The sequence below is a fragment of the Phalacrocorax aristotelis genome, chromosome 22 (assembly GCF_949628215.1).
Source record: "Phalacrocorax aristotelis chromosome 22, bGulAri2.1, whole genome shotgun sequence".
Taxonomy (NCBI): domain Eukaryota; kingdom Metazoa; phylum Chordata; class Aves; order Suliformes; family Phalacrocoracidae; genus Phalacrocorax; species Phalacrocorax aristotelis.
The window spans coordinates 2,825,952-2,842,098 of NC_134297.1; the positions used below are offsets into that span (position 1 = coordinate 2,825,952).

The 16,147-nt window shown below is 61.2% G+C and overlaps 2 protein-coding genes across 2 annotated transcripts; both read right to left on the minus strand.

Annotated features, from left to right (window-relative positions):
* Nucleotides 1-6,253: 6,253 nt before the first annotated feature.
* On the minus strand, nt 6,254-9,762 carry C1QTNF5 (C1q and TNF related 5). Its single transcript, XM_075116309.1, has 3 exons — nt 9,052-9,762; nt 7,898-8,130; nt 6,254-7,309 (listed from the first exon to the last, which is right to left on the minus strand). Exons 1-3 carry the CDS (start codon nt 9,180-9,182, stop codon nt 6,792-6,794), a joined length of 882 nt encoding a protein of 293 aa, XP_074972410.1. The 5' UTR covers nt 9,183-9,762; the 3' UTR covers nt 6,254-6,791.
* An 843-nt stretch (nt 9,763-10,605) lies between these two features.
* MFRP (membrane frizzled-related protein) lies at nt 10,606-15,472 on the minus strand. Its single transcript, XM_075116310.1, has 13 exons — nt 15,322-15,472; nt 15,108-15,219; nt 14,729-14,857; nt 14,200-14,361; nt 13,876-14,119; nt 13,653-13,783; nt 13,370-13,495; nt 13,140-13,216; nt 12,853-13,001; nt 12,537-12,667; nt 11,871-12,005; nt 11,592-11,719; nt 10,606-11,513 (listed from the first exon to the last, which is right to left on the minus strand). The coding sequence occupies exons 1-13, from the start codon at nt 15,373-15,375 to the stop codon at nt 11,289-11,291; spliced, it is 1,803 nt and encodes a 600-aa protein (XP_074972411.1). The 5' UTR covers nt 15,376-15,472; the 3' UTR covers nt 10,606-11,288.
* Nucleotides 15,473-16,147: the final 675 nt, after the last annotated feature.

Consider the following 16,147-nt stretch of genomic DNA (forward strand, 5'->3'; position numbering starts at 1 on the left):
CTCACCCCGGGGCTCCACGAGAAGCCCATCACTCCCCACCAAGGGTCAGAGCTGGACAGCCAACACCACCAGCAAGCTTGGGGTACTTGCACCCAGAAAGGCATCGCTGTGGGATACCCCGGAGCCAGGCTGCTACACAGGAAAAGCCTGGCACCTAGGAGATAAATCTACACCTGAAGACATGGTGGGTGGCCTTTCCAGGGCTGGCATCCCCCAGCCCCTGCTCTGCTAACCCACACCAAGAGGAGGTGGTTGTGGATATGCCTGTGCAAGGGGACAGAGAGTGCAGCTTGCAAGGCACCAGTGCTAATGCCTGCATCTTGCCTGGAGATGTGCTTGGTGCTGCTGCCTCTTCTGGACCCAGAAGCAGGAGGAGCAGCTGGGGTAGCTCTTGCTGGTAAGGGCTCAGGACTGGTGGGCATCTTCACTTCTAATTCAGGTCATTGAACTGTTCAGCAAGGAGAGAAGCAACAGCTGCTTTGCAGAGGGACTTGTACACACAGCTTCATCTCTTTTTCAGGAGCAGTTCCTCTACTGGAGCAAAGGGATTCACACTCAGGTTCTCCAGAGCTGGAGCTCCTCCGGGCCTGAGCAGCCCAAAGCAGAGGGGCTGGGATTTCCCAGACTGGCAGGAACATGCACAGGGATGTGTAATCCCTGCTCCTGTGTGTCCTTGGCACCTCATTGTCCTGCTGCTTGTGATGGAGGGTGTTGGTGAGCCTGACTGTCCCAGGGATGGAGGCAGGACCCAAGGAACTAGGAGCTGTGGAGGAGCAGGCAGCACAGGGCTCAGCCTTGCCTTGCAGAGAGGCCGTGGCAGGCTCAGCCATGCTGGGCTACTGGTGAGCAGATCCATTCACTGCACGATGAGTTACTCCCTGGCCATGATCTGAGCTCTTGGCAGGTTGCTGTGTGCTTTTAAGCACCCTCTGCTTCTCCAGCATCCTTGTAAATTGTTTGGAAAAATGCTTCAGGACCCTGATAGGCAGATACCCCAGGAGTTCTGGCTCACCCTGCCCTGAACTCACCTGCCTTGGCAGGGCCATGCCAGTAAACTAGCTAATTTTAACCAGAATCCTCTCATGCCCTGGCTGAAAACCACAATGGGGAGAGGGGGACTGCTAGGAGGCCAGAAAAAGATGGACATCTGCTGCAGGAGCGTAGCTCTGCCAAGCACAGTGCGGTCAAGAGAAGGTGGGCCATGCTGGCAGCCTGCCTGAGCCCTGTAGGGGTCTGGCTGCAAATGAGTGACAACTAGGGAAACTGAGGCACTGCTCAGCCTTCCTTTATTACTCCCACAGTGTGTGAGCTGAGGCAGACTGGGCACCCAGGGAGGTGGCAGAGCTGCCCCAGGGCAGGAAGACTGGGCCAGCAGGGGAACAACTGCCATCCCCTACACAAGCAGGGTGCTCCCAGCCCACCACCCCGTCAGCCAGCCCCAGCAGGAGACAGAGAGGGTGTTCAGCTGTCTCAGCCCAGTGTGTCCAAGCCTGTCAAGCAAGGACAGGATGTGAGGGACACAGCCTTCCCCTGGGAGCCATCCTACATACTTACTTGCTGGCCAAGCAGCAAGCTAATACAGGAGGAAAATGCAACCACCTCCCAGCTGATGGGCAGCACACAAGGCCCCCAAGACTGATGGTCAGCCATGCCAGACCTGCTTGTCCAGCACCGTGGCTTTTGGTGCAGCGCTGCACTGCTTGGGGAGGGTGTCCAGCAACACTCACAGACCAGTCCAGGGCACAAGATCTGGAATCCCCAGGGGTACTCCCGGCTCCAGAGCTTGGCTTGGGAGCCTTATGTGTGAGCCAAGTGGGCTGGTCTCAGTCCATCACAATGCCAAGACCCTTCTCCCTTCCCCCAAGGAGGGAGTAGCATGATGCTGCTAGGTTACTCCAGTGTAGGAGTGGTCAGGGCTGACAGCTTGCTGAAACCAGGGAAAATGGCCCTGGGAAAATCCCCGGGATCCTTTTGTCAGCCCAGCTGCAACACCCCAGCCCTAATGAGCCACTAGTCTCAGCCCAGGCACAACAGCCATCATCTGCCTGACAGCAGGGAGCTGGCACAACAGACGCTTGCTGCAGATGCGCAGCAGCACGAGCAGCTAATGATACCAGGCCAACAGGGAGGGAGCAGGTGATGATCAGCAGCTAAACCATGGGGGGCCTTTGGGTTGCTCCTGGGCACCAGCTTTGTTACCTCATTAGCAGCTGGGCACAGGGAGCCACACTGGCTCCCTGAACACAGTGGCAATCCCAGCACCTCAGAGCCACAGTGCTGAGGCTTTGGGGGGGCAGAGTGGCTAAGGCTGGCAGGGACCTCAAGATCATCCAAGCCCAGCCCCTTGCTCAGGCAGGGGCAGCTACAGCAGGTTGCACAGGACTGTGGCCAGTCAGATTCTGACTGTCTCCATAGACGGGGACTCTCTGACCAGCCTGTGCCAGCCTGTGAGGTTTGACCACCCTCACAGTAGAAGATGGACAGCCCTTTGCTGGACCCTCTCAGGAAGTCCATGTCTTATACTGGGGAGCCCAGCACTGGACCTAGCACCGCAGCTGTGCCTGACCAGTGCTGAGCAGAGAGGAAGGATCATCTCCTTCCAGCTGCTAGCGATGCTCCTCCTAATGCAGCCCAGAAGGCTGGTGGCCTTCCTTGCCATGAGGGCACATTGCTGGCTTGTAGTAGACTTGTTGCCCACCAGGATCCTCAAGGCCTTCTCTGGGAAGTTGCTTTCCACCCAGTTAGTCACCAGTGTGTGCTGATATGTAGGGTTATTCCTCCAAGTGCAGGACTTGGCATTTCCTTTTGCTGAACTGGCCCTAGCCCCATCCCTGCATGCTCAGGATGCATGATCTAGTCCTCCTAGATCAATGCAGATAACCTGCCACTTCTAATTCCTGCTCATTGGGATGGACCACTTGACCTTAGAGGAGCTGGTCCTTGGTGGTCCTCTTGGATACCTCTTCTCTCCAGGACATGGGATTCTCCCAAGCAGATCCCTGAAAAGTCCAGTGACTGGTCTCCTGAAATCCAGGGCTGTGGTCCAGCTTTTGTCTTTTCTTCTTCTCTCAGGATCCTGAGCTTCCCCTGGCCAGCCCTTCCTTGTCTGTGAGGTCCAGCAGAGCACCTCTCCTCAATCACCTGCATCAGCAAGGTGTTGCAACATGCTCCAGAAACCTCCTGGGCTGCTTGTGCCCTGCTGGGCTGTTCCTCCAGCAGATATTGGGGCATTCCAGCTCCCCATGAGGACCAGGGCCAGCTGACTCGGGGCTTCTTCCAGAAGCCTGAAGAAGGCAGGCTGCATCCTGATCAGGCTGCTTGTAGCAAATGCCCGCACAGCTGCCTGATAATCCTGACCCCTCAGCCTTCAGCTGTCACATCAGCCATCATCCTAAGGAGGCTGCAGCCCTGTAAGTGCTCACATCCCACTAGTTCCTCCTGTGTGCCCCCCATCCTGCCTGCAGTAGTATCCCCTGCACACGCCCGCTTCCCAGCAAGGCCGTGAGAGCTTGCGCACAATGCTGTCCTGCAGGCACTGCCCTACCTGTGCCCCTATGCTGAAACGACCCCACTTCAACCCCATTTTGTTGGTAACAGAGTCCCTGCTATTCACACTGCCTGAGCCCTTTGCTTGCCCACCCCATTCCCACCTGAGCGAGGATTGATCCCACCCTGCCATTCCCAGTTTAAAGCTTTCCTTACCAGGTCAGCAGGCCAGCTGGCAGAGGTCACCCGAAGATAACTGGAGAGTATTTCATGTGCCTTGACAGCAATGAGGGCGCTGAATCTATGCCATAACTGCAAGCTTTTGGGTGGAGCAGGAGCCATCCTTCTGCTGTCAAGAGTCACCAGGACAACCTTCACCATCAAGGGCATTTGCACTTTCAATCCTGGCAGGCACACACTCTGCCACCACAGTTAAAGGTTTGGGCTCTTGCAGCTGTAGCGCCTCAGAGATGATCCAGTTGATCTCTCTCATGCCCTCTCTGATGCCACGCAGCCTGCTGACCTCCTCCAGCAGCTCCTCCACTTGGCAATACAGCTTCAAGATGTACAAAACCACACACCTCTTGCAGGCTGCCAGCCAGGTGCACCAGCCGCAGCCAGAGGCCCCAAGCACCCTCTGCAGCTCAGAGCTAGCCAGGCTGTGTCCTCCAGCACTGCAGGAAGGGTTGCCCCGATGGCTGTCGGGGTTCTGCAACCTCAGTGTGCCAAAGATGTGTGTGTTGCTCTGAAAAGAAGTGCTAGTACTTTTTAAAAAAAAAAAAAACACAACCAAACCCACAAAACTCCCCCAAAAACCCCACCTTTCTGCACAAACTGCTGTCTCTATCAGCTGCACTACAGGACCTGTGTGCTGACCCAGCTCTTATATAGGCTTCTCCCTTACACTGGCTAAGGGATGTTAGCCCCTCCCTAACCTGGGCTCAGCTGGAACAGGGGCTTCAAGCACTCCTTCCTTAGGGGCAGCTGGTAGAGCTTGTCAGAAGCAGCTGAAGCTTACTAGAAACTTGCCAGAAGTCAAGGTCTCCTGTGGCTTTCCTTCCCTTATCCTTATCTTTTCCTTATCCTCTTCTTTTCCTTATCCTCTTCCTCATCCTCCCCAGGCAGAAGCAGGCACCCCGTGTTCCTCAGCAGTCCCCCAATGATCCCAGACAAAGTGTCCAGAAGACCAAGAGCATCTCAAAGAAAGCAGAGTCCAGAAACTGCTAAGTGCTATGTCTGTGGCTGCCTCTGTTAGCTGTGCTCCCCCAGATCGTGATAGGGACTACAGGATGCTCCCAGCCCCCATCTACCTCCCCTGGCCTCATGTCAGGGAAAGTAATTTTTCTCCTCCCAGAATAGGCAGCACTGGCCATCGATCTGCTCTGCCGCATTGTTTGCCCCTGGGCGGTTCTGCTTACAGAAAAAGCCATCGTCGACCCAAACAGATGCTTCCGCTGTAACCCAATCCGATGGGTGAGGCTGGGAAGAGGAGCCTGCAAGACGGCTAGCAGAGCCCATCTGCACCCCAAGAAGGAACAAGGCTTTACCCCTGGTCCCAGCACCTCCATGGGTCCCTATGGGTTTGGGTGGCCCTTGGCACTGCTGGACTGTGCATCCCCCCCCAGCGCCACACAGCCAGGCAGGTTGCAGTGATGTGTTCTTGGTCCCAGGTCCCTGCATGGTCCCCAGTCCCAGGGCGGGGAGCTGTGGCCAGCCCCCTTTGGGGGTGGTGCTGGCTCTCCATAGGGGCACACAGCCTGGCCCCGTGGCTGCTGCCAGCCTGCCCCAACTCCCACAGGGTTTGTTCATCCCAGATGGGCATGGCCATAGTCCTGGGGGCTCCATGCAGCACGACTTGGGGGAGCAGCGGGGGAGCCGTGTCAGCGGAAAGGTGGCTGGCTGGCCGCGTAAGGAGGGTTCCCGGCTGGTGGGCGCCTGCAAAGTCCTGCTGGCATGGCCAGGAGCAGAGCCCAGCCCAGCTGCCACCCCAAGGCCGGGCAGAGCAGCCGTCCCCAGCGCGCTCCGGCAGCGGGGCTCATTAAGGAGTTCGGCCCCTGGCCAAAAGCCCCCTACTTGGCCGGACCCCGCAAGGACCTATTTTGGGCAGGAATGAGGAAGCTCATCATTCCCCTGCTAAAAATAAAGACCTTTCTCACAGGCGGGTCACCGCGTTCACACTGGAGCGCGGGGCTGGCAGGGGGGCAGGAAGGAAGGGCCCCCCCCAGCCCCGTCCCGGCAGCGTGGGGTCAGCGCCCCCCGCACCCTTCAGCCCCCACCGCCGGGCCGGGGCCCCCGCCTGGCCCCGGGCGAGCCCGCTCCCATCGGGGTGGCCCTCGCGGGAGCGGGAGCCTCGCGGCCAGCAAGGCGTCAGTCCCCGCCGTCGCCCCGCAGGGAGCCAGGGCACCTGGTGGGGCTCCCCTGACCCCGCTCCCCCCGAGGCTTTGGGGGTGGTGGTGGTGCGCGGTGGAATGTCGTAGCCGGTGCCTCCATCTAGTGGCTCCCGCTGGCCAGGCTGCGGCGGGTGGCGGCTCAGGTCCGTCCCCTCCCGTCCCCCCGCCCGCCGCCGGCACCCCTTGCTGCACCCGCGGGCCCCAGGACCCAGGCAGCCCTGCCCGCCGGGAGCAGCCTCCCCAGCTGGGTGCCAGCACCCAGACCCCACCGCCCTCCCCAACGGGGTGCCGGCACCCCGGCGAGGCTGGTGCGACCCCGCCGGCAGCCCACGGGCCGGCAGGACCCGGTACGCAGGCACGGGCGCACACGCAGCGGGCACACGCGTGGCTGAGGAGCCCTTTATTGAGGTGAAGGAAGAAGGGAAGGTGCTGGGGCGGCCGGAGGGCAGGGAGCCGGGGTGACTGCTAGCCCTGGGGCATGCCAGGACCGCGGTGGGCCCCTTGCCGTGCCAGCGGCCGGCAGCCTGGGCTCGCTCTGTGCAGAGAGAAGCTGGCAGCACGGGCCGGGGTACCGTGCCCGTGCGGCAGGGCTACACTGTGTGCCGAGGCGGCTATGGTGAGTAACATACGTCAACCAGGTTACTACAGCTCCCCAGCATGGGCATCTTGTCCCAGGGCTGGGTGCCTGAGATAATACTTAGCTCTTATACAGTGCTGCTGAAGGGATGCTCCCCGCCACCCCCAGGGCGGCAGAGAGGCTGTGTTCCTGCCCTGTGCTGGGTGGCAGCAGTGGAGTGGGGTGGGGGTCCTGGTGTCCTGGCTCCCACGCAGCCGGTCCCTGGCACCACCCTCCCCAGGGCACTGGTGGCTGGGAAGGGTCATGCGCCCTAGCCCCGGCTGCAGCCGAGGTCAGGCTCAGGCGAAGACGGCAGAGTTTTGCCAGTAGGAGTAGACGAGGAAGCCGGTGAAGGTGCTGTCCGTTTTGACGCTGGCGTAGAAGCCGATGTAGTCCCCGACGCCCACCTGTACCCACACCTCGTCCTCGGGCTCTAGGCGGACCAGGGCACCCCCTGAGAGCGAGGTGGGCTTGGGCCAGTTCCCATAGTACTGGAAGAAGGAGGCGATGGACTGGCCATTCTTCATGATGTCAAACTGGAGGCTGGCACGGTAGACAGTAGCATGGACGGCAAAGTAGTAGAGGCCAGGCACCTCGCAGGTGAACTTGCCCGTGGTGGGGTCATAGTGGCCCTGCTCATTGATGAGCACCACGTCGAAGCGGATGGGCTGGTCAACCAGTGGTGGGCTGCGTGACTCGGACCGCTTGGCACTGAAGGCTGAACGGGGGGCCACCGCACACTCGCCCTGCGCCCCCTTCTCACCATGCATGCCATCCATGCCGGGGCTGCCCACCTCCCCGCGGGGACCAGGTGCTCCTGGGGCAGGTGTTGGGGGGGGACAGGGTTACCGCTAAGTCACCACCAGCATCATGGCTCCCTGCCATCTGAGCTCCCACAGCCACCCTGCCCAGCCACAATCCCACCAGGGTTATAAGGCTCCCACAGGATGGGAATGGTGAATACCTGCTGCAGCCAGTGCTCTGCCTGGGGAAGCAGTGCAAGTGGGGAGGGCTAGGTGCATGTAATAAGTGGGCACAGCAGCAACAGAGAGTTGGAGGAACCCCCACAGGCTGGGAGAAAGTCCAGCCCAGAAACCAGGGTAGGGATGATGCAGCTGTATTCTGGGCACAGCTTGGCGGACCCTCCTAAAGCGGGAAATAGAAGGTAGGGACAGCGGTGAGGGTGGGGAGAAAGGCAGCTTTGTCAGTGACAGAGCACAGGGTCACCACAGGCAGGACCAGAGGGGCAGTGGTGGCGTGAAAGGGTCATTTCTGCAGGATTCGCTCTTGGTTTGGCAATGGGGGACTGTGTCTGTATCCAGAACTCACCCCCTGGCATGAGGGCATTCCACACAGGCAGGGCAGAGCAGGTCCCCCACCCCAGCTGGGATGTCTCCTTTCTTACCAGGAGGGCCCATCTCGCCCTTCTCCCCCGGCATCCCCATCGTCCCATCCCGGCCGTCTCGTCCGTCTCTGCCTGGCAGACCCTGGCCCCCGTGCAGGCCTGGAGTTCCCGGGATGCCCGGCTGCCCTGAGCACAGCCCAGGAATCTTGTTGTCTTCAATCTGCAAGGAGCTGGCAACGAGCCCGAGGAGGAAGAGGAGGAAGAGCTGCTTCATCTTGTCTGCTGTAGAGGGGCTGGAAGTGGGCAGAGAGGAGTGGGCAGAGAGGAGTAATGGCTCTGGGGACCTCAGTGAAGAGGGAACAGGCTTGCAGTGCCTGGCAGGGAGAGGGTGGCAGGAAGTCACCAGGGGACTTTTTCTCCCTTCTTTCCCCCTTGCCTTTTCAGCTGCTCCCCATGGCAAGGCCTAACTGGTGGCCGCACCTGCTGCAACATCCCCATCACCGGCTGTGCCACCATATTGTCCTGCAGCTCACCCGCATGATCCGCCATGGGACGGCTTGTGGGGGGGCCGGAGCCAGGAAGCTGGGGAAGCAGCTACATCATGTGTGGGAGGCAGTAGCCCTGTGCATGCGGTTGGGGCTGTTTGGGATGGGAGCTGCCACACTGGTGGTGTGCCTGGCTACGGGTGTGCATGGGGATGCCAGCAGGGGAATGTTGGGGTGTCAGCTGGAGGGCAGCGGGGGAGCTGTGAGGTGTGCGTGGGGTGGGGTTGTTGCATCCCGGTGGCGTGTGGCAGGGCAGCAGCTCAGGGAGCGCAGGGCTGCATTGTGGCCCAGCCCTTGGCAGCACCCCGGCTGCCGGCAGCTCTGCTCTACACCCGGCTGGCTCCCTGAGACACAGCTGTCTGGGCCGGCAGCATCCCCAGCTGCGCCCTGGACCACCCCAGTGCTGGGGACCACCCTGCTGCCTGGGCTGCCCACAGCCTTTCCTACTCCAGCGCAGCGAGAACGGAGCCCTGCGGCCAGCTCTGGCCCCCTCCCTGTGGCCTTGCCCCGGGAAAGCTGCTCTCTTCCCCCTCCTGGAAGTAACGGCTGCAACAAAGAGGAAAAGGAGGAGAAAAGTGTCTCTCCCCCGCCCAGGCGCTGGAGCCAGGACCCCAGCGAATCCCAGCTCCCCCCAATGCAGGGTGGACGGAGCTGGGTAGCCCCACTCACTGTGATCTCGCAGCTCCTGCCCCAGTGCCTCGGTGCTCTCTGGCGTTGAAGGTCTGTGGCTCTTCCTGACCGCTTCGCTCTGACGAAGGCCCTAGGAAAGGCAGCCTCTCCACCCCCCCCCTCCTCCTCATGTCTCTCCTCCCAAACTCCAAAGGAAATCAAGGGCCTTGGGAGCCAAAAGCTACAAGGCAAGGGGAAAAAGAAAAATAATCCCATGGTGTCAGAAGTGCTGTAAGCAGGGGGAAGGGAGAGTGAGACAAACAGCCTGGCAAAGAGAGAGGAGTCATGAGCTTCAAACCGCCTTGGCTGAACACGTCTGGGCACCCAGGCAGCAGGACAGGGGAAGGGAAACAAGAGAAAACAGGCAGCAGAGTGAAAGTGGAACAAAAGAAAGGCCAAGGGAGGGAAACCTAGCAAAGGCAGGCAGGGTTGGAATGAGAGACGGAGCTCTCGGTCATGCAGGTCCCCTGACTGGCAGCCTCGGGGCTGTCCCTGGAACAGGGCTGAGGCAGTGGGGATGGCAGGGTGCACACAGGCTAGCAGTGCCAGCCTGGGAGCACCCGCCGGGAGCTGCAGGAGTCAGCCAGGGGGTGCCAGCATAGGGCCCCGAGGCAGTGTGTGGGACTGAGCAGGCGGGGATATGCCAGGCAGCAGCAGGCAGGTGGAAGTGCAGGCAGAGCAGTACTGTGGCCGTGCCAGGAAGCAGGGCTAGCCCTGGGGGACCACGGGGCACACGGCAAAGCTGGGACCATGCCAGGCTTTCGAAGGCGCTCCCAGCTTGCCTTTAACTCGTTCCAGCACCGAGTGCGTCCAAGGGACAGCAGCATCAGCTGAGTGGTGGGGCGGTCCATGGCTGGAGGAAGTCCCGTGCCCGGCAGCCAGCTTGCAGCAGCTGGGACATGCAGAGGGCGAAGGAGCCATGCGGGCTCAAGAGCCCTGGGCAGGAGCGGCTGTGTGGGATTGGCGGTGCAGTGCTGGCTGCAAGGGCAGAGCGGTGCTGACCTGAGTGGGTCCTGCTCCTAGTAACCCCATCCAGGCAGGGGACTTCCCCACACACTCAGGGCAGGAGAGGGCAGCACGGAGCATGCTGGCACTGCTGGCTTTCTCCTCCCTGTGCAATGTCACCACAGCGGCGTGGGTGACATTGGTGGCTAAGCCTTCCTGCCCCAGGCACCCAGGACCAGGCTGGGCACTAGCCAGGAGCCACCTGGCTCCACTCTCCCAAGGTGTGAAGGGATTGTTGGTTTTGGCCAGCTGGGAGCTAGTTTGTGGCCATGGGATGTTGCCAGGCCTGTGGTCATCAGGGTGGCCTGAAGCCAGCACGGCCAGCTGAGCCAGCAGGGCCACAGCCTTTTCTGGGACAAGATCCCTCCCTGCACCACGCAGCTGCCAGCCTGACCCCCTCTGAGACTCATCCATCTCTCTGGGGCCCTGCAAGCCCCCCAGCCCGTTGAGGGCACAGCTATCAGCCTGTTCCCCCCTGCAGCCAGACAATCTCCCCTGTGCTCCTCCATTCCTGCTCACATCCCCCACCCCAGCCCTGGCTTTCCTCCCTTGGCCCATGCCTCAGTTTCCCCTAGGATCTAGCAGGACCCACACACAGACCCTCACCAAATAAGCCACCTGCTCCTCATGCTGTTCATGCTGCTGGCTTTGGGGCTGTGGACATGGGCAGCCCTGGGCTCTTCTGTCTGCAGCCTGGCTCACCTCAGCCCAGCCTTGCTCCATTTAGGGAGCATTAACCCTTCCCCTGCTAGGCTAGAGCACCTGTCTGAGAGCTGCTGGAAAAAGGCCGCTCACAGCCTGGAGATGCTGAAAGAGAGAAGTGGCTTGGGAACAACGCACATCTCTGGCCAAAATGCCTGGGGTTGGCTGAGGATGGGGAGGCAGTAGCCAACCCTCTTGCCACCGCCCTGCTGCTTGGCAGGGGGACTTTGCGTGGTGTCCCCAGCACAGCTCCAACCTGTGGGCACAGCCCCTCCAGCACAAGCCTTTCCCTGTAGCATGGCTGGGAAGGGGCACCTGCTCTCTAAGGACTTGGTCCTGTGGGCAAGCCCATGGCATCCGAGCACTGACCTGTGTGCTGAGCAGAGGGGCTGACCCCAGGGCAGGTGAGGAGCTGGGGTGCTGCTGATGGGTGCTACCAAGGCAGCTGAGTATTTGCAACAGGAGGAGGATGGGCGGGGGGGTGGCTCTGGGCAGGCTGCTTCAGCCCCTGCTCTTCTTCTCTTGCCGAGTCAGGGCTGGAAGCACTCTACAGGGTCATTGGAGTCGGGCAGGATGTTGCAGTTGATGGGCCAGAGAATGCCAAGGAGGCCGAGGGACTTCTGGCACCGCAGCTCGGCAGCCAGGCACACGGCTCGGCAGGGCTGCAGGACACCCCCATCTGGGGTGCACTTGGGCACAAAGAGGCTGCAGATGAGGAGGCGGAGGTGCTGGTAGCAGGCGAGTTCCATCAGCGTCTGTGGGAGAGTGATAGTGAGCATAGCACAGTGTGATGTGGTGTGGGCAGACCCATATGCTGCCCCTGGGCAGCTCACCTGGTAGTCCTTCAGGACTTCCGCGGCTCCCTCCTGGTCTGGGATGGCCAGCCAGATGTTGGGGAAGGAGGTTGCATTGTAGCCCAGCCCCAGGCACATCTCCACTTCCACGGGCTCACAGACAGACCCTGCCGTAGGGTGAGACGCTTTACTTCTTAAGCAGCAGTGATAACTGCCAGGTATGCCTCAGGTAAATGGGACAGCTGCCAGTGTGTAACCTGGGTCAGGTGGACTCAGGGGGGCTGAGTGCTGAGTGGAGCACCTGGGGGTGGCACTCACCGAAGGCTGGGTAGGAGACTTCTGTGCAGTTCAGCTCATCGGTGCCGTCGGGGCAGTCGTGCCAGCCATCACACACGGACTCCAGTACCTGGCACTCACCATTTCCGCAGGAGAACTCTGTGGGGCTGCAGGTCTCTGTAAGATGAGATGTAAGATGTAAGCATGAGCTCTGGCATGAGCACAGGCAGAGAGCAGGCTGGCCGTGGCCTGGGTCATGCCAATGGCAGCTGGCCTCCCTGCTAGGAGTCAGCCTGTTCCCATGCTAACCACCCCGTCTCAGCTCCTCTTGGTCACTGGCCAGGGGACATCCAGGTGAGTGATTCAGAGTACCACCACCTGGCAGCCATGGCTGATAGGTGACCATTGCTGGTCCAGCTTAGAGGGATCCCAAATTCCCTGGGTTTTTGGGGGTGGCCCTCAGGTGATGGATCATGCCTGTATGCAGGTGAGCCCTTCCAGGCCACATCCCCATGGCTAGGGTTATAGGGTAATTCAGGTGAGGAGAGACCCCAGGAGCCTGTAGCCCAACCTCCTCCTCCAAGCAGGGTCATCTATGGGGTGAGAGCAGTATTTTCCAGGGCTTTATCCAGTCTGGCCTTGAAAATCCCCAAGGACAGTGACTGCACAGCCTCTCTGGGAAGCCTGCACCCCTGCTTGGCTACCTACTCTCTGTGGCATTGTGGGCTTGGTAGGTGGCGAAGAACCCATCGTCTGCTACTCCCTCATCCGCCACAAAGAGGACGGTCATGACATGCCGTGAGGAGGTCAGGGTGGGTGGCAGCTGGTGGCCGCAGAACCTGCCAGGGTCGTGTGGCAAGGGATGAGGTCAGGGTGGGCAGTGGGGCCAACCAGCACCTCCCCAAACCCTGTCCTCCAGTGGCTCCTCCTCACCAGCCTGCCCCATGCCTCAGTTTCTCCAGCTGAGCCAAGGGAACCCCAGGCTGGTGCAGCAGGGCCAGAGATATTACGGGTGTTCCTGTACCTGCCCATGAGGCTGGCAGTCCCTGTGCCTGCACTGTCATGCACCTCTACAAAGTCGAAGCTGCAGTCCTCATGCGACTCCAAGCTGAAGTTGTGGAAGCGCAGGTCGATGACATGGCCCACAGGCACTGAGATCTGCCAGAGGCACAGCTGCAGGGCAGGGGGCAACCAGTGACACCTGTGAAGCCTGGTAGGACACCCCCACTTCTCCCTGGTGGGAGGCTGCCTTCCTCCGTGCGCACCCTCACCCTCCTCCCACCTCCATTCTACTGGCATCCCTTCTCTCACCTGCTGGTGCGGGTATGGCTGGGGATGGCTTGGGGTGGAAAAGTACCCCTCCAAGGCAGTCAGCAGCCCCCCACACTCTGGAAGGACACAGACACATGCAGCTTTACCCCCTGCTCCTCTCCCTTCACCCCATCCCCCCAATTCCTTGCCCCTGCCTCTCACTGCTCATTTCCGTGCCCTCTGGCCGGGTGCCATGGGGGCCGCAGGCTGCAGGCGGGGGGCTGGCCCACCTTTGTGTTTCATACTGCAGTTGGCCTCATCGCTCTTGTCTATGCAGTCGTGGAAGCCATCACAGATGAAGCCCGGGTGGAGGCAGAGTCCCTGGTCGCACAAGTGCTCATCCCAGGCGCAGCTCTCTGCAGCACAAGCAGAGATAGCCAGGCTGGTGGTGGCATCCCACTGGGCACCCTCCCCTGCCCCAGTACCCTGGGCATTAAGGAAAAGTCCCCGGTGCTACCCACTGCCTGCCTGCAGCAAGGAGTCTTGGCAGTGCCTGGGGGCAGGGGTACTCACTCTCGCTGGGGGCTACAGCACGGTATCGGGCACTGAAGCCTGGGGCACCCACACTACTGTCAGAGATGAAGGTGACACGCAGGTGGTTGGAGTTGGTGTTGAAGGTTGGGGGGACCACGTTGCCACAAAACCTGGGGCACAACAAGGGGTGACACTGCTTGCCCTGGAGATGCTGCCCCCTCCCCACTGCACTGCCATGCTCCCTGGGTGCAAGAGGCCCTACCTGATCGGGCCCCCCTGAGCTGGGGCAGGATCCGTGCCGCTGGCCCCCCGCTCCTCATAGAGCTCCACACGGTCAAAGAGGCAGGAGGCAGTGCCCTCCACGCTGAACATCTCCATCTTCAGCTGGATGACAAGGCTGGGGCCCACCTCGATGTGCCAGATGCAGAGTGCATTGGGTGGGTAGGGGCCGGGGTAGTTGGGAGAGCTGAAGGAGCCCTCAGGGCCACGCAGGGTCCCACCGCAGGCTGCATGGGGCAACAGCGTGGGCATGAGCTAGTGCTACAGGGCACTGCCATCCTGGCGCATTGCCCCACGTGGGACTTACGTGGTGATGGTGTGCTGGATGTGGGCAGCCAGCTCTGGGTTGGGGTGGCAGCTGTTGTGGGGGCCAGGGGTTCCCTTCGGATGGGTGCTGCAGTGGTGATGGCGGTGCCACGGGCAGGCAGGGCTGCAGCTGGGGCACGGGGTGGCTGTGGGGATGTCAGTTCTGTGGCCAGGGAAGAGCAGGGACAGCTTAGCCCCAGCGGGGAGAAATGGCTGCAGCGGGGGGAAGGGGTTTAGGAAGCCCACCCAGCCCCATGCCCTGTGTTCCCACTCTACCCCACATAAGTGCAGGTCCCAGGAGATCCCACACAGCTCTCACAGGGCCCAGTGACCTCGCCATATCCCAGGGAAGTGGAGATCCCCTTTGTTCCTGTGCGTGGGGGCACTCTCTCCCCACAATGGGCAGGCCCTGGGAGGTCCTGTATAGGATGGATGCCCTCTCTGTGCCCCTCTACCCCTCTGAGCCGGCTTTCTGTCCCCCGCCATACGGTCACAGCCCGTCCCCAAGACCTCTCTGCTCAGGCACTCACCGTGGATCATGATGCCTAGCAGAAGGGCGATGAGGAAGAGGAGGACTGTGCTCATCAGAGCCACACAGAGCCAAGTAAACTTGCAGTCATTGCGGTACCGCCAGCCTGCCTGGCCCCACAGCTGCTGGCCTACAGGAGGGTGAGGAAAGTGGGCAGAGCTGGGGTGCTGCTAGCCATAGCCCCACCCTGCCACCTCCCTGCACAGCTGGCTGAGCCCCAGCTGGGCACGTCCCGACCTCTTGTCCCCTGGGTGCTAGCGGGTCCTCTAAGTGATCCCAGACCCCTGTGGGGAGCTTGTCCCACCACCCCGCTCCAGACCCGCAGCAGCTCCTGACAGCCGCATGGACAGGGGTGTGTGCACAAACCCCCAGGCTGGTACCAAGGCCATCCCGGGGCGATGCAGGGCTGGTCCCATCCTCGTCTGGCAGGTGCTCGGTGCTTGGCACTGCCCGGGGCTCCTCGCCATCGAAGACGGGGTTGCAGAACTCAGTCTGCAGGAGAACAAGTGCAGATGGCAACATGGGGAGCATGCTGCAGGGCCCGTGGGTGGCTAGGTGGGGACCCCTAGGCAGCATCCCCACCCCCAGCCCTACCTTGCTGTGGTCCAGAGCCTCGGGGCAAAGCGTGATTTCGGTGAAGTCTTTCATTGCAGCAGATGATTCCCAGTGCAGCCTGACTAAAAACCTCCCCAGCACACTCTGCCCCCCAGCACAGTTGCCTGCCCCACCACCCACTCCTCCCCAGCTGCCCCCATTAGCCCCGGGGCAGCATGGGAACCCCCTCTCCACTTACTGGGGCAGTGGTGGTGGCAGCACCAGCTGTACCTACACGTGCCACCCCAGTGCCAGACCCTCCGGAGCCCCAGGGGCCATGCCCACCATGCTGCAAGTGCAGGGAGCCCCTGGAAGCTGGCAGCCCCAGTCCCCTCTGCAGGCCCCTTCCCCCTCCCCCGTTAATCCAGCTCAGCTGAGGATGCCGAGGTCAGGCTCTGGCACAGAGAACTAGAGTCTTAAAGGGGAAGGTGTTCTCGCATCCGCCCTGCTGGAAGCCTGTCCTCCTGGGGACCCTACTTTTGGGTACATGGAGGGGCCACTGGTTTGCCTGCTGCCTCCGGGCTCCCACTGGTGCAGTGCAGCACTGAAGGGGCTGCGTTGGGAGCCTGGGCTGGCTGTGTCCCTCCTTCCCTTGCACCTCCCCAGCACTGGGTGCCCGAGGCCCGCCACCTGCATTCCTGCTGCCCCTTAATGCCTCGGTGCCTGTCTCGTCCCTAAGCAGGGGAGAAAGGGGCCATTGTTCAGGGGCTTTGGGGGAAGAGCATGGGCACTGGGGAGCTCCACAGGGCTGGAGGAGGAAGAAAGGCGCTCTCTGCCTCCAGGCACTGCAGGTGACTAGAGAAGAGGGACTGCCTCCTGCACCTAT

Coding starts and splice junctions, on each gene's coding strand:
- MFRP (XM_075116310.1), bottom strand. CDS start 15,375: ATGAAAGACTTCACCGAAATCACGCTTTGCCCCGAGGCTCTGGACCAC. Junction 13,002..13,139: donor AGCCATACCCGCACCAGCAG/GTGAGAGAAGGG, acceptor CCTGCCCTGCAG/CTGTGCCTCTGGCAGATCTC. Junction 11,514..11,591: donor AAGTCCTGAAGGACTACCAG/GTGAGCTGCCCA, acceptor ACTCTCCCACAG/ACGCTGATGGAACTCGCCTG.
- C1QTNF5 (XM_075116309.1), bottom strand. CDS start 9,182: ATGAGGAGGAGGGGGGGGGTGGAGAGGCTGCCTTTCCTAGGGCCTTCG. Junction 8,131..9,051: donor GCAGGAGCTGCGAGATCACA/GTGAGTGGGGCT, acceptor GCCCACTTCCAG/CCCCTCTACAGCAGACAAGA. Junction 7,310..7,897: donor GGGCGAGATGGGCCCTCCTG/GTAAGAAAGGAG, acceptor CACCTGCCCCAG/GAGCACCTGGTCCCCGCGGG.